Here is a 13527-nt window from a genome sequence, read left to right on the forward strand (position 1 = left end):
TGCCCTGCCCAAATAGCGAAAAGGAGAAAAAAAAAAGAAAAAAAAAGAAAAGGGTGAGGAATGAAATCTCCGCATCTCATATCATACTCCAAGCTCGTTTGCCTTGCCTGCATCCGGGTCTAGATAATCCTCTCGTTCAGCTGCCTCGTACTCGCCGATCAGATCCATCACAACTGCACGTGCCTCATCAAATTCGCCAAGTCCGTCAGCAAATGGTGCTTCCTTTTTATAGGAATCCAAGAAGGCATTGCGCTTGCGGAGCATGTCGTAGTGCTTCACAATACGCTTGAAGAGTGTAGCGACAGAGGTATGGTTAGCTAACATCAGTCCGCTGACGCGGTGTCCAGTTTCCTCAATATACGGGGATTTCTTCGTGAGAGCCACCTGGATACTGGCAGGGCCCCAGGGAATGAAAGATGCGAGGCGACGCTCCCGGATGCGCAGCAGAGACTTGTGCACGTCGGTCGGGTCAGCTTCGCCCTGGATGATGTTAAGGATGCTGATGTAGCAACTGGACTTGCTGGGGTTGACGGAGACCATGCGGTTCTTGGGCTGTAGAAGGCGACGCATAACGTCTAGTACAGTTGTCTTTCGCACTGTCCTGGCTTGCTCAATGTTGGCGCCCGTGAAAGGTGTGTAGGATGTGAGAAGGAAGTGGCTGCGTGGCGTGGGGATGAGCGAGGCGATGATCCCGGCGAGATCGTTGTGCATATATCCAGGGTATCGTAGTGTGGTCGTAGATGCAGACATCACCGTTGAAACGAGCTGATTGGTTTGGTGGAACGAGGGCTCTTGAACGTGAAGTCGATCGGCAACAATTCGTGATAGAGCACCATTATCGAGAACGACCACAGAGTCGGCATCTTGGGTCAATCGCCGCATGGCAAGCAAGCTGTTGTAAGGGTTGACGACAACATCGGACTGCGTGTCCGGGAAGACAGAGTAGGTTTGAATGAGTTTCTTCGGGAAGCGATCGTTCATGCGTTCTAGGATGAAACTTCCCAGTCCAGAGCCTGTTCCTCCTGCGATTGAATGTAGAAGCATAAACCCCTCTAGTGAGTCACTCCCGTCTGCTTCGCGGTCGATCATGTCGAAAATCTCCTCTTGCACGCCCTCGCCTGCGGCATATCCAGTACCCCAATTGTTTCCAGCTCCGATACCTTGTTGTCCGACGAAGAAGTTCTCGGGGTTGTAAATGTTCTTGTAGGGGCCAGTCTGGATAGCATTGAGGACCTGCAAACAGTCTGGGTGTCAATAGTCGTGTCAATTTGATATATCGGTGAAGGATAGCATACCCTGGGTTCTAAGTCGAGGAGAATCGCTCGAGGGATGTACCTTGTGTCGTCACTCTGTCCACGTCTATTAGCCAGTGTTCTTGCTATACGACAAGTCGAAAATATGCTCTCCAAAGCTTCCTAGACATACCTGGTAGAAGAAGACATCCTTGCGATCACCGGCCGCCCCGTCAGTCGCATGCTCTTCCAAGTTTCCATCTGCGCTGATCCCGTGCTCCTGGCAAAGTTGCTGCCAGAACTGACTACCGACTAGATGGAACGAGCGTTAGCGGCGCACTCTATATTTTCTCGTGCTTCGTTCCAGAGAAGAGGATCAAGGGTCTCGTGGAATGGATCGCGGAGTTGAGCCACATACCGTTGTTGCCGCACTGGCCGGCTTGGATTGTGATGATTTCTCTGTAATTGCCCCCAATATTAGCATCGGCATTCAAGCTGGACAGAGAGCCCTCAGTTATTATTGAGTCAGAAGAATGAACAAACCTTGGCATCTTTTTTTTTTCGCAGAAGCCGTCGAGTGTTGCTGCTCGTTCACGCGTATCGCGTTCACGCGGGGAACTTTTTGGCCGATAGTGTTGCCTCAGGCAGAAGCTCTTGCTACCCTACCTTATGTGTTGGACATCAACGACGTTTTAATGCCCTGTAAAATAAATTTGCCCAAGAATGAAAGTTGATTGATCTGAAATAAAATGCTTTTAATCCGCCCAGCTATGCTAAATTTTTGATATATCGCCTTCCTCAAGTGATCTATCTGATTGGCCAACAGTCGCCCTAGACCACTATATCACTCAGAATCCCGCCTTCAGGGCTGTGATGAGGTTTCCAGCACCGGCAACTACTCCATCGACAATTCGTACACGCTGGCCTTCTGGGTGTCCATATTCCTGGGTGCAGCCCTCCCGTACCGCTTCCTCCATGCCAGCCATACCTGCACAGCCTAGACACACAACCTTAACACGAGATTCCGAATTCCGAAGCAGGTTGCGGGTAGCATCGATGATCCTCCGTCTAACTTCCTCCGGTTCTGTGGTGTGAAGTTCGACTGCCGTCAGGCCGGTGGTCTCAACACCCGCAAAGTGCATGGAGCTCCCGTCCTCATAGTCGTAACCCAGCGCTCCTTGGACCGCATTGGTGAGCTCCTCCTTCCAGGCGGAGCCAGTGGTCACAATGCCAAAGCTGCCCTTCTCTTGGTACTTGTGTAGCTTCTCTGCTGGATTGATTGGACCTTGCAATGTGAAACCACTAACCAAGGAGAGCGCAGCGGTGATGGATGCTTCAAATATTCCAGTGACATATTTGTTTCTCGTCGAGCTTGCTTCTTCATTTGCTGTGATGTCCTCCCTGAGCTTGCCCACAAATGGATGCGCGGAGTAGCACGCTACAAGAAACGCGTCATAATGGCCGATAAACTCCCGTACGGGCCAACAATTTAATGCCGACTTGCACGATTCATCGGCGTTATTGATACTGGCGATTGGCTCAATTTCGACTCCATCAATCTCCACGGTGGATTCTGGAGCAGTGAAGTACTCGAAATGCACATCTTGGTAGTTCATACTGGCCAATATGGGCTTCAGGGCTTCGGTCATATGCGTCGAAGTATTGGGGTTGATGATCAATATGCTGTAATCCCGTTCGCCTTTCCTGGGATCCAGCTGAATGATTTCATTTGCGTCATATCGCGGCTCAAGAGCGGGGCTCATCTTGGGAAGAACAAGGTGAATTGAATGAACTAACAGGAAGCACAGCTCTTTGCTCTTCGGGAAGAAATGAATACCCGCGGAGAGTGGCAATGAGCTCCGTTATCCGTTATCGGGATTCTCCGCAACCCCACCTTCTCCTAGGAGCTTTGTGGACTACTTCTTTAAGAGGTCTATGGGTTATGTATGTACATTTTGTGGCGTCAGATTTTACTTGCCGATGGAGGTAAGCTTTCTTGTACATATCTTGATTTATCCCTGCAAAATTCTTGGAATTTATGCGTTCCAAGGTAGATAACGTTAGGATCGAGTATGGCTTACAAATTCCTAGTACTAGCCAGAGCCGGCTCTAGGGGATGGTATAAAAGAGCCACTCCACCCATTAGCCCCGCCATCCTCTCACGCCATCTCAACACGCCATCTCACTTCTAACACAACTCACACACGCGGAACAAGATCCAATCCCATCATGCCTCTGATCGCACAGAACCCCCAGCCCCGAGTGATTCTCGGGTTAATGACCTTTGGCCCAAACGAGGCCAAGGGTGCTCGGATCACTTCGCTGGATGAGTACAACAAATGCCTTGATTACTTCCAGCAGCAAGGGTTCAATGAAGTTGATACTGCCCGTGTCTATATCGGCGGAGAGCAGGAAGCATTCACAGCTAAGGCGAACTGGAAGGAGCGTGGACTGACTCTGGCCACGAAATGGTACCCGGCTGAGCCTGGCTTCCATAAGCCAGCGGTCGTCCGTGAGAAATTGGAGCTTTCTCTGAAGGAGTTGCAGACCGACACTGTCGATATCTTCTACCTGCATGCTGCGGATCGCGCCACTCCATTTGCTGAAACTCTCGAGGCTGTTAACCAGCTGCACAAAGAGGGCAAGTTTGTTCAGCTTGGTCTCAGCAACTTTACAGCCTTTGAGGTGGCGGAGATTTCCGTCCTTTGTGCTGAGAGGGGATGGGTCCGTCCCACCATTTACCAGGCCATGTATAACGCCATTAGTAGGTGGTGCCCTTTCACTTACTTTCGATATATGAGGTTATGGCCACTCAGCTGACACGATTGATAGCGCGCAACATTGAGACTGAACTCGTCCCCGCCTGCCACCGGTACGGCCTTGATATTGTTATCTATAACCCGCTGGCCGGTGGTCTTTTCTCCGGAAAATATAAGTCGAAAGATATTCCTGCGGAAGGAAGATACAGCGACAAGAGCGCTGCTGGACTCAACTATCGCACTCGTTACTTCAGAGATGCCACCTTCGAAGCTCTGAGTATCATTGAGCCTGTCGTAGAGAAACATGGTCTCACACTTCTGGAGACGGCTCTGCGCTGGGTCCGCCATCACTCTGCTCTGAGAATTGATAATGGCGGTCGTGATGGAGTCTTGGTGGGAGTCAGCAGCTTCGCACAGCTTGAGACTAACCTTGCCGATCTTCAGAAGGGCCCGCTCCCGGAAGAGGTTGTGCAGGCTTTGGATCAGGCTTGGCTGGTTGCGAAGGCCAATTCTCCCAATTACTGGCATCTGGATCTGAAGTATACTTATGATACTCAGAAGGCGGTGTTTGGACCTAAGGAGTAAGGTATAGGGGAAGATTAAGGACTCTCTATGGGATCATTGTACATGAATGGTAACTAGTGAAAACCAATGACAATTCAAGGAATTATGGAGCTATCCAACATGGATTAACAATTTCTATCATACTTTGGACATAGGAGCTGGAGTAAGACCAAACATTTGACAATGGTAGTCAGACACTCCTGTTAATCCGTGGTGAAATAGATCAGTAAGTTTTAATATTGTATATCGCAGGTATATCTTCTGATCCCTGGTTATACATAAAAAGTCTCTTGCAGAAAGTATGCTTTTTTATACCGCCTTCATATACATCTAAAAAGACATTTAAGAAAACTAACTAAAAAGACCCGACAAGGCCGGTTTGCGGCCGACTATTCTCATTCTGATATAATTTGAGAACCTCCGATCTCCCCCAAATCCTGAAATAGCTGAATGACGTAGTTACATGCGCTAAGTCCAATCCGGAATAGTGTGCGCCCGATCGAGATCACGTGCATTAGTCACAGGGGTCCACAAGTGGATGATGACACCTGAAGGTGGTCATTTTGTTACGCCTCATTGGATTTCTGATCGTCTTCAACCTGAGTGTTGATACATTCTGCGCTTTATTCCCATCCGATACAATAACTATTACTCAGTGGATTGCACCTACCATTTGAGCTACAACTATCCTCGATCGATATCGAGTCGCATGTATCCTGTGAACGGCTGTGCAGCAGCTATTGAACACGTGGAAATAGGCTCCATGGGTAACCCTTTCCGGAAAAATAAACTCTAGCCACGTTATCCGCATCACTTGGATGGGTGGCCTTTGAATAGTCCACGCCTCAGCTCCTTCTTCCTATTTTTCCCCGCAAGCGCAGTAAATTGGACAAGAACACCCCTGACCGGGATTCATGTCGAGGTAGTTAAGCCGACTCGCACCTTCCCTCACCATCGCCGTTGTGGCTTCGGATAGCTTTGAGCTTTCAGAGCCGCGGGTGACCTCAGCCCCGGACGCAGTCCACGACTCCGACTCTGACGACGAGATGGTTGTCAATCGCCCCCCATTACACCGACCAACAGACGGCCGCTCGCAACAACCCCTCCTCAAAGATGATCGCCATCGTCGGTCCAATTCCCGCTCGAGCCTCGGGAATGGCGACGCAGAAGTCCGGCCCATGCTGCATGAAACCAGACGGCCGACAATCCGGAGTAAAAGTCCGGAACGTGACGCTGCCAAAGCAACCCGCAAGAAATACCTGGTTGCATCGGGTTTCCTCTTGCTCAGTTTGATCAGCTTCGTGGTACAAACGGAGACTGCTTCATACATTCAAAATGAGTTGCATTGGAAGAAGCCGTATTGCATGCTGTAAGTCCGAGCGCAAAAATGCCACCGACAAGCCCACGCGCGACACCCGTTCCCCGGAATATAAACGCTTACCATTTCATTTCCCTACGCAGCTATATGACTCACGGGTCATGGTCCTTGCTCTGGCTGGTCCAGCTAGGTATCCTTCGGTTACAGAAACGGAAGCTCACTTGGGACGCTTTCTGGCGGCGCCATGTCTCTTTCCTTCGCACCACTGCGCAGATGGTAGAATCCCAGGAAGTCCATCTGAGCACTCGCGCGTCCAATCGATCTCCGGTTCGCTACATGCTGAAGACCACCGCCTTTGTAACTACTGCCCTCACAATCGCCGGAGGATCATGGTACGTGGCAGTCAACATGACCACTCCCAGCGACCTCACAGCAATCTACAACTGCTCGGCGTTCTTCGCATATGCCTTTTCAATTCCGCTATTGAAGGAGAAACTACGGGTTGACAAGGTGTTTTCCGTGGCTGTGGCTACCATTGGCGTCATGGTCGTTGCCTATGGGGATGGGCCAAATAAGAAGGTTTCAAAAGGAGGCACACATGAGAATGGGGCGCAGAACAGATTGCTCGGAAACATCGTTATTGGCGTTGGAAGCATTCTATATGGGCTTTACGAGGTGCTCTATAAACGCTTTGCCTGTCCTCCAGAAGGTACCAGCCCCGGCCGGGGTACGATCTTTGCCAACACTTTTGGAAGTCTAATCGGGGTTTTTACCTTGTTGGTACTATGGATTCCATTGCCATTTTTGCACTGGACGGGATGGGAGACATTTGAATGGCCGACTGGCGAAGCAGCATGGATGCTGCTCATCTCCGTGGGTGCCAATGCTAGTAAGTACCAAATCAGTGTTTCAATACACACACATACAGGACAGAGGCTAACACCAAAATAGCATTCTCGGGCTCTTTCCTTGTGCTCATCTCCCTCACATCGCCCGTTCTATCATCTGTAGCCGCTCTCCTTACCATTTTCCTCGTCGCTCTGGTGGACTGGTTCCGAACCGGAAACTCACTTTCTATGGCCTCTATTATTGGAGGTGTTTTGATCACGGTGGCATTCTTCATGTTGAGCTACAGTACGTATAGAGAGATGAATGAGGAGCGGAAGAAGCATCTAGTGAACGATGAGCTCGAGTCGGATAGTGATGCATAGATGTATCCTATGGATGGTGTGTTTCGGGGTGTTTTTACATACAGCATTTGAATTAGTGTCCAGCGTTTCTGACATATAAAACTTGCAAATATTTTTTAACACGCTTGTTCAAGATGATAATAGGATCTCATGCACTAGATGTGACAGTTTGGGGATACTTCGGCTGGGGGTTGCCCCAGATTCTGTGAATTCCATGGTTCATCCTTCGATTTATCGTAGATGAACCAGACTTGTCGTAACGAAAACCTGGCTGTGACATCATGAAATTTATTTTTTTCCATTCTGTCTCAGGTATGTCCGAATGAGCTTCTCTTTACTTAGACCCTTAAGATGGCAGATGAATTTCCCGTGGATATCGGCATCCCGCATATCCGAACTTTAGAGATTAATTCGTACCCTCGTATATACTATGTTGTACTGAGTACATAGTACGATGTACATTGCATGTTAATTTCCTTTTGCCTTGGCAATCGCATGGTCCGCGAATCAGATCCACTGCGTAAATTAATCTTCAATGATCATTTTAGTCCATTATACGGTGTACCTATCGGGTAATTTAAAAGTTCTGATGTAAATATGAAGTAGAGAAGAACGGTGAGAAACAAGCGCGAACTACTCGACAAGTCAACTTTTAAAGTCGTCGTACAGATGCACATGCAGACCATTTCCAGATTCAAAGCCAGGATCTGCCGTTGCCGCCCCAATTGATTTCAAGACGATCAACCCCCCACGACCCAATGACCCCCCAAACCCCCCCGGTCAAAGCCGCCATTGTTATTGGGTTAAACAAAGAAAGTGGTCCACCGAACGCTAGGGGGTGAAATAATGTTTCAGAGCGCCAGGAGAGTCCGTTTGTCTTTGTATCGTTACCCCCTGTCAAATGGCGCTAAGATATGTCTCGCGCCACTATTTATATCCGATCTGGCTCCGCAGCCAAGACTCAAGCAATGGAGAATGGGAAGTTTGGTTTCAAGTCTGACAATCTCCCGTCATCCACATGAAAATGTGACTTTTGGTAGTCAATTGATAAGAATTTCATATTCACACATTCTTCCATGGCCTAGCCTGGGCTCGGCAATCGAGACCTCTCCCCAACATGGATATCATCCCCTTGACTTGCAGCCCCCCAGCGTGGCGCACTATCCCTCGAGGACCCACCAAGTCAAGCGAGATTCGGATGGTCATTTAGCCCGACTGATTGGCAGTGATAATACCCGCTTTTTTCTCCGGATGCGACCCCGATTTGATTGGTGCCTTGAGGACCCCAGGATTGAAATAGGTGCCCTTTTTACAGGCACCGTACAAAGTACGACAGTGGATGCGAGTAATGAACCACTTTTCACGGGAGGAACGCTACCCTTGGAAGTGAATTCGGATTCGTATTTTCTAGTAAGTCATGACGTCCTCTATTCCGTACTTAGAATCGGTATGATTATTCAATAGGTGAATGATAGTCTGGAGCACGATGGGGTATTGAGGGGTGAAATGGTCACATTCCTCAGAGAAAACCTTCTATTCCCTGTTCTATTGATTTTTTTTGACAGGCAGATGTCACCCAATCTGGCATCTGCCCCGAAATGTCATTTGTACCTGGAATACAGAGTACTGTATTATGTATTCTATCTAAAGATTTCCTTCAGGGAGATGAACTAAAGTACGGGGTACAAGGGATTCATTACCCTGTCTATTTCCTAGTTCAGAGAAATTCAGAGAGGAATAGGTAACTCCTATCTATAATATAGACTTTTAAAACCCTGTATGTAATAATCTCGTTCATCCCCAACCCCCAATAATTGACCCCATTGATTGGTTTGCCCCCGTCGGATGGCAACGGGTGATACCGTGTATGGTAATTAAGATACAGCCCCAATCCAGGTTCCCATCCAGGTTCCCCTCCTGGATTTGTTGTTCTCTTTGGCTTCTTCTCTCTTCAACTTCTCTACGACCAACTTTTCCACCCTCCCCTCTTTGGCCTTCGTCGTGGCCGTCCGTTCATTTTCTATCCTTTTGGATACCGCTGGTGGTCGCTTCGACTTGATCTCACTCGTTCCTTTCTGCCTGGCGCGGATTCAATGACCCTCGCCCAAGCTGCTTAAACTTGACCTCCAGATTCCTAGGCTTTCTCGCTGAAGGGAAGTCGGTCTGGAGGTCTTCGCCCATCTGGATCGAATCGGGCTTTCATCGTCACTCCGCCAAATTTCTTTATCGCCGCATCCTTTTGTTTTTTTTCTTGCCTGCAATCATGGCTTCGATTTCACTTCCTCCGCAGTCCCAGGCGGGCTTCCCGCCACATTTTGATACCTCGAATCAGTCCGACAGCCCCGATCGTCGCCAGCACATGCACACACCATTGCCTAATCCCCCATTTGTCTTTCCAGCACGGGACCCAGACTCCCCCAATAACCAATCGGAGACCCCTGAGCGCTGGGAACGTGCCGCATTGCCCGCATTCTCTTTTAATCCTGGATCGGAACAGCAGTCACCACACCTCTCAGCGCCCTCCTTGTCGAATCCTCGCGCGGGCGGACACCGTCGGCGACCAAGCGAGTTTGTTGGAACCGACCACTTGGTAACACCGGAAACAATTGGACCAGGTCACAAACGGGCGTCGTCTATGACAAATCAACATCTTCCACCTCCAGGGCCTGGTGTTGGCAGGGTTCCTGGACGACGGAACCATGCCCATCGCCGGTCAGCTGCGATCTCTAATGTCGACTTGAACGCCATCACCAAGGCACTTGGCCCTAATTCTGGGATGGCAAGTGCCCCTTCCACACCCGCCGACCCTTACCATAAATCTGCATCTGATATTCCTTCGCGACCGCTATCTCAACCGGCTGTTAGCCTCGGCCGCCCCACGCCCCCTGCATCTCCTCAATTCCCTCCCGTCCCTCCTGTGCCTTCCATTCCGGCTGCCATTCAGGCGGAAATCGCCCTGAACGACCAGGCATCGAATGTCGAACGACCAGTCTCTGCTGTTTCGCATGGTAATTCGGATAGTTTGCCTACAATTAAGTTGGAGCAAGAAGTGGAGAAGCCCACGTTCTCCGATCGAGTAACGACAAGACCTGATTACAACCCAAAAACTAGACCAAAAACTGCCGATGCCTCTTTGGTGATGGATTTTATGCAAATGGATGACGATTCAGGGTCCTCTATCAAACGTTCGCACTCAGCTGCTGGGCACTCACGCTCTCGGAAGAGCAAGTCGACACCACATCTCGATTCTACTCTCTCGCCCGATGATATTCAGTCGACGGACAACTACCGGCCCTCATTTTCGGATGATGGTTCCGATACATCTGGTGACGAAGCGACAGAGAACTTGTCTGAAAAATGCCCTATTAAGTCGAAAAAGAAGAAGCAGAAACGTGTTCGCTCTTGGGCCGGTCACATTCTAACTCGAACCAAGAGCAAAGGTAAGGGCAAGCGCCACGCGAAGGCTGACACAAAGGAGGAGCCGCCTGTACCTCGCGCTCTTGCACCTCGCCCCCCTGCTCTTACCCGGACCAACTCGGGGACCGGATCAGTTTTGGATGTTGATTTTGATAATGACGACGTCGTTGTCATCCGGACACCGACCAATCCGACAATGCCTCCTTCTGCCCTTCAGCCCATTCAAAATGATCACCAAACCGATAGTGGTTGTTCTTTGTCTGCACAATCTCTAGAGACCTCGTGGAAACCGAGGAGCTTTTATGAACAGGGTATCGGTTCGCACGACAATGTACTAAGTAGCCCTATCATCGACCTCGATGCTGCGCTTGGCCCTTTCAACACTCCAGATATGCGGCCACTGACGCAGGGTGCGCCCAACAATAACTTTTCTGTTGCAACTCAGAGGATGTACAGCGGTGGAAGACGGGGTGAATTTGTCGGCCCAGAAATGCGCTACCATCGGCGCACTGAAAGTGCTCCAGCGCTGCAACCATTCGACCGCACTGCTCTAGGCGCATTCCGTTTGGGTCCGACCCCAGCGGTAGAAACGCCAGATGTGTTTGACGAGGAGGAGGAGGATGCTTTCTTGGCTGCCTCCCAACCACCCAAGGGCGAGCGGCTTCCTGTGAACGCGCCGCCGATCGACAACGCAGTTTTCTCGTCATCTGAAGATGATGTGAAATCTCTTCACAGCAATGCTACCTCCGGCACTAGCGATACTTTGACTCGTGCCCCCACCGGTAGCACCTCCTCTCAGAATGCTGGCTTGGGTATTCGACAAGGCGATAAACATCTGAACCAAGAACAGATGGAACAAAGAAGTGCGCTTGAGCAAATGCATAATGCCAGCAATCCTTTCGCCAGCAAGCCTCGAACCCCCGTGGAAATTTTAAAGACGGAAGAACCTGCGCATAAGGTCATCGGACCTCCCAGTCCCGAAATTTCTCCTCGGTTCTTAGCTATCGACAAGCGACCAGCGACCTCGCCCATTGAGCTGCTGCCTAACATTCCACCATTTGCGTTGCAACCGGGGGTTTCTCCGTCTGACTCGTCTTTCCCGTCTCCAGATGCTCCACGGTCCATTGCGGCATCCTCGATGACCGATCGGAACTTTTCTAGTCACTCGTATCATCATCTTCCTTCGGCGGAATATCCTTACGCATCGGTTGATGATGTTCCATCTTTGACCAGCAGTGCATCGACTATGACCAACACTCTGAATCGTTTCTCGGCGGCTTCATTCTTCCCCCGTGGGCGGCTTTCTGCTGACCGCGCAGCGTCCTTCTCAGCTGCCGGTACCAGACGTACAAGTCAGGCTAACGCCTCCAAACGCTCTAGTCTAGCCAGCCTTTCCAAGCTGGTTGGTGGTCCCCATTCTGAGCGGAGCAAGCTCAACCAGGAGGAGAAACCCCCGAGCAACGCATCCGACAAAACTAAGAAGAAGGGCCGCCGTCTCAGCCGAATGATGCACTTCTGGAAACCCAAGGACAAAGAAAAGTCTTCGAATCAGGCGGCACCAGCAAACGAACAGCCACAGTCATAAGCGCGATGCGCATTGGTTTTGATATTTTTAATTCGATTTACGGCGCAACCTCGGCATAGCGACATCCTGGCAATTATTTTGAGACATCACATTACTCCCCCTGCTTTTCCCTTGCCCACTTTCGACCGCGTGGGCGTCTTCTTTCACCCGATTTGTACATATTGTGTTCCGTTCAGCTTTCCTGTGGATTTGTTTTCTCCATCTTCCTCGGCGGTTCTATTTTTGCGTCTTGCACCAAGACGCTCATTACGAATTTCTTTACCTCTCAAGGCGTTCTTGTCTTGGGTATGATCTATCCTTTTTCTTGTCAATCCTTATGTTCCGGTGTGAGTGACGCACGGATTTATTGACTTTCTCTACGATCATTGCTCCTCCACGGGCTTTTTTCTTCCCATTTTTATTCTGATTTTGCTCGAGGTCCTTGGCCTGGAATATCATTCGTCCCCATTGGAATCTCCATTGGGTCCCTTTTTTTCAAATCCGGGACGTGGCTGTCTGTATCTATTGTGTGGTTTTTGTGTCTACACTACTCAGGTGGTGTGGCATTCGTCAAGAAATTTTCCATGTCCGATTACACAATTAGCGGATAATGAAACCACTCTCTTCAATTGCATATCCTAGTTCTTGTAAGATTTGTGAATATTGAAGTTGTAAGAAATAGCGAATAATCGTAGATCAATCCTTTATATATATACTTGCTTGTCTCCCAGTTCGACTCTCTGCGTCAAGTCGGGCTGCTCAGAAATTTGGCCCAGTGGCGCAGTGGTTAACGCGCCGTGCTTGTATTATATATATAGGAACACGGAGACCGGGGGTTCGACTCCCCCCTAGGCCCTCTTGCTTGGTTTTTTTGTTAATCATATATCTATCTATACATAGTAAGGTTTGTAACACACACCCTGAAAGTATATATAGGACGTCCCCGTTAGACTAGGAGGGTGTGCGTTCGGTTAGATTAGAAAGTTTTTCCAAGCGGATCAACTCAAGAGTGACATGTACGACGGGGTATTCAGGTGAGTCTATGTGGTGGGTACCATGTAGTAGGAAGGCTTTAAAGATATGGCGGTGAACGAGCTATGTTCATTCACGGACCATTTCAGTCAATCAAATCATCAATCATCACCGTCTGTCAACTTTGCAACATTTTTCGCGACTATGCGAATGGGCTCATAGGATAGGTGAGCTCGTAATGGCATGTTTGCCCGGACTGGAATACGAAGCTATTCGCACTTCAAACCAACCGAACCAACCATGGAAGACTTTTCACCCTCTTGGTTTTGCTGATCTCTATGACTCAGAAGTTCACACAAAGGGCTGCCAAGTCGAAGTTTGAAATTTGAAGCAAAAGCCATAGCAGAGAGCGAATATAAGGTATATGGAAACATGGAAGTGCTCATCCCAGGTTCAGGGAAATCCACCGTCTTACCTAATCTTAAACGCGCGGGAGAGCTCTGTCCACAGG

General features: G+C 49.5%; 6 protein-coding genes across 6 annotated transcripts; 3 read left to right on the forward strand and 3 right to left on the reverse strand.

Moving 5' to 3' along the window:
* Positions 1–81: 81 nt before the first annotated feature.
* PEX2_061360 (gamma-tubulin mipA) lies at positions 82–1783 on the reverse strand (the record flags this gene model as incomplete). The annotated part of the gene is made up of 5 exons (XM_016743407.1): positions 82–1233; positions 1296–1349; positions 1426–1544; positions 1651–1727; positions 1776–1783. 5 exons carry the CDS (start codon positions 1781–1783, stop codon positions 82–84), a joined length of 1410 nt encoding a protein of 469 aa, XP_016596130.1.
* Positions 1784–2080: 297 nt separating this feature from the next.
* Positions 2081–2995, reverse strand: PEX2_061370 (aspartate/glutamate racemase family protein; the record flags this gene model as incomplete). The annotated part of the gene is made up of 1 exon (XM_016743408.1): positions 2081–2995. One exon carries the CDS (start codon positions 2993–2995, stop codon positions 2081–2083), a length of 915 nt encoding a protein of 304 aa, XP_016596131.1.
* Positions 2996–3461: 466 nt separating this feature from the next.
* Positions 3462–4576, forward strand: PEX2_061380 (aldo/keto reductase family protein; the record flags this gene model as incomplete). Its single annotated transcript, XM_016743409.1, has 2 exons — positions 3462–3996; positions 4065–4576. The coding sequence occupies 2 exons, from the start codon at positions 3462–3464 to the stop codon at positions 4574–4576; spliced, it is 1047 nt and encodes a 348-aa protein (XP_016596132.1).
* Positions 4577–5264: 688 nt separating this feature from the next.
* PEX2_061390 (DMT family transporter) lies at positions 5265–7084 on the forward strand (the record flags this gene model as incomplete). Its single annotated transcript, XM_016743410.1, has 4 exons — positions 5265–5322; positions 5546–5924; positions 6017–6762; positions 6825–7084. 4 exons carry the CDS (start codon positions 5265–5267, stop codon positions 7082–7084), a joined length of 1443 nt encoding a protein of 480 aa, XP_016596133.1.
* Positions 7085–8857: 1773 nt separating this feature from the next.
* PEX2_061400 (uncharacterized protein) lies at positions 8858–9244 on the reverse strand (the record flags this gene model as incomplete). Its single annotated transcript, XM_016743411.1, has 2 exons — positions 8858–9050; positions 9129–9244. 2 exons carry the CDS (start codon positions 9242–9244, stop codon positions 8858–8860), a joined length of 309 nt encoding a protein of 102 aa, XP_016596134.1.
* Positions 9245–9326: 82 nt separating this feature from the next.
* On the forward strand, positions 9327–12065 carry PEX2_061410 (putative cell wall proline rich protein; the record flags this gene model as incomplete). The annotated part of the gene is made up of 1 exon (XM_016743412.1): positions 9327–12065. One exon carries the CDS (start codon positions 9327–9329, stop codon positions 12063–12065), a length of 2739 nt encoding a protein of 912 aa, XP_016596135.1.
* Positions 12066–13527: the final 1462 nt, after the last annotated feature.

Source organism: Penicillium expansum (assembly GCF_000769745.1).
Source record: "Penicillium expansum strain MD-8 chromosome Unknown contig192, whole genome shotgun sequence".
In the NCBI taxonomy this organism is placed as follows: Eukaryota; Fungi; Ascomycota; class Eurotiomycetes; order Eurotiales; family Aspergillaceae; genus Penicillium; species Penicillium expansum.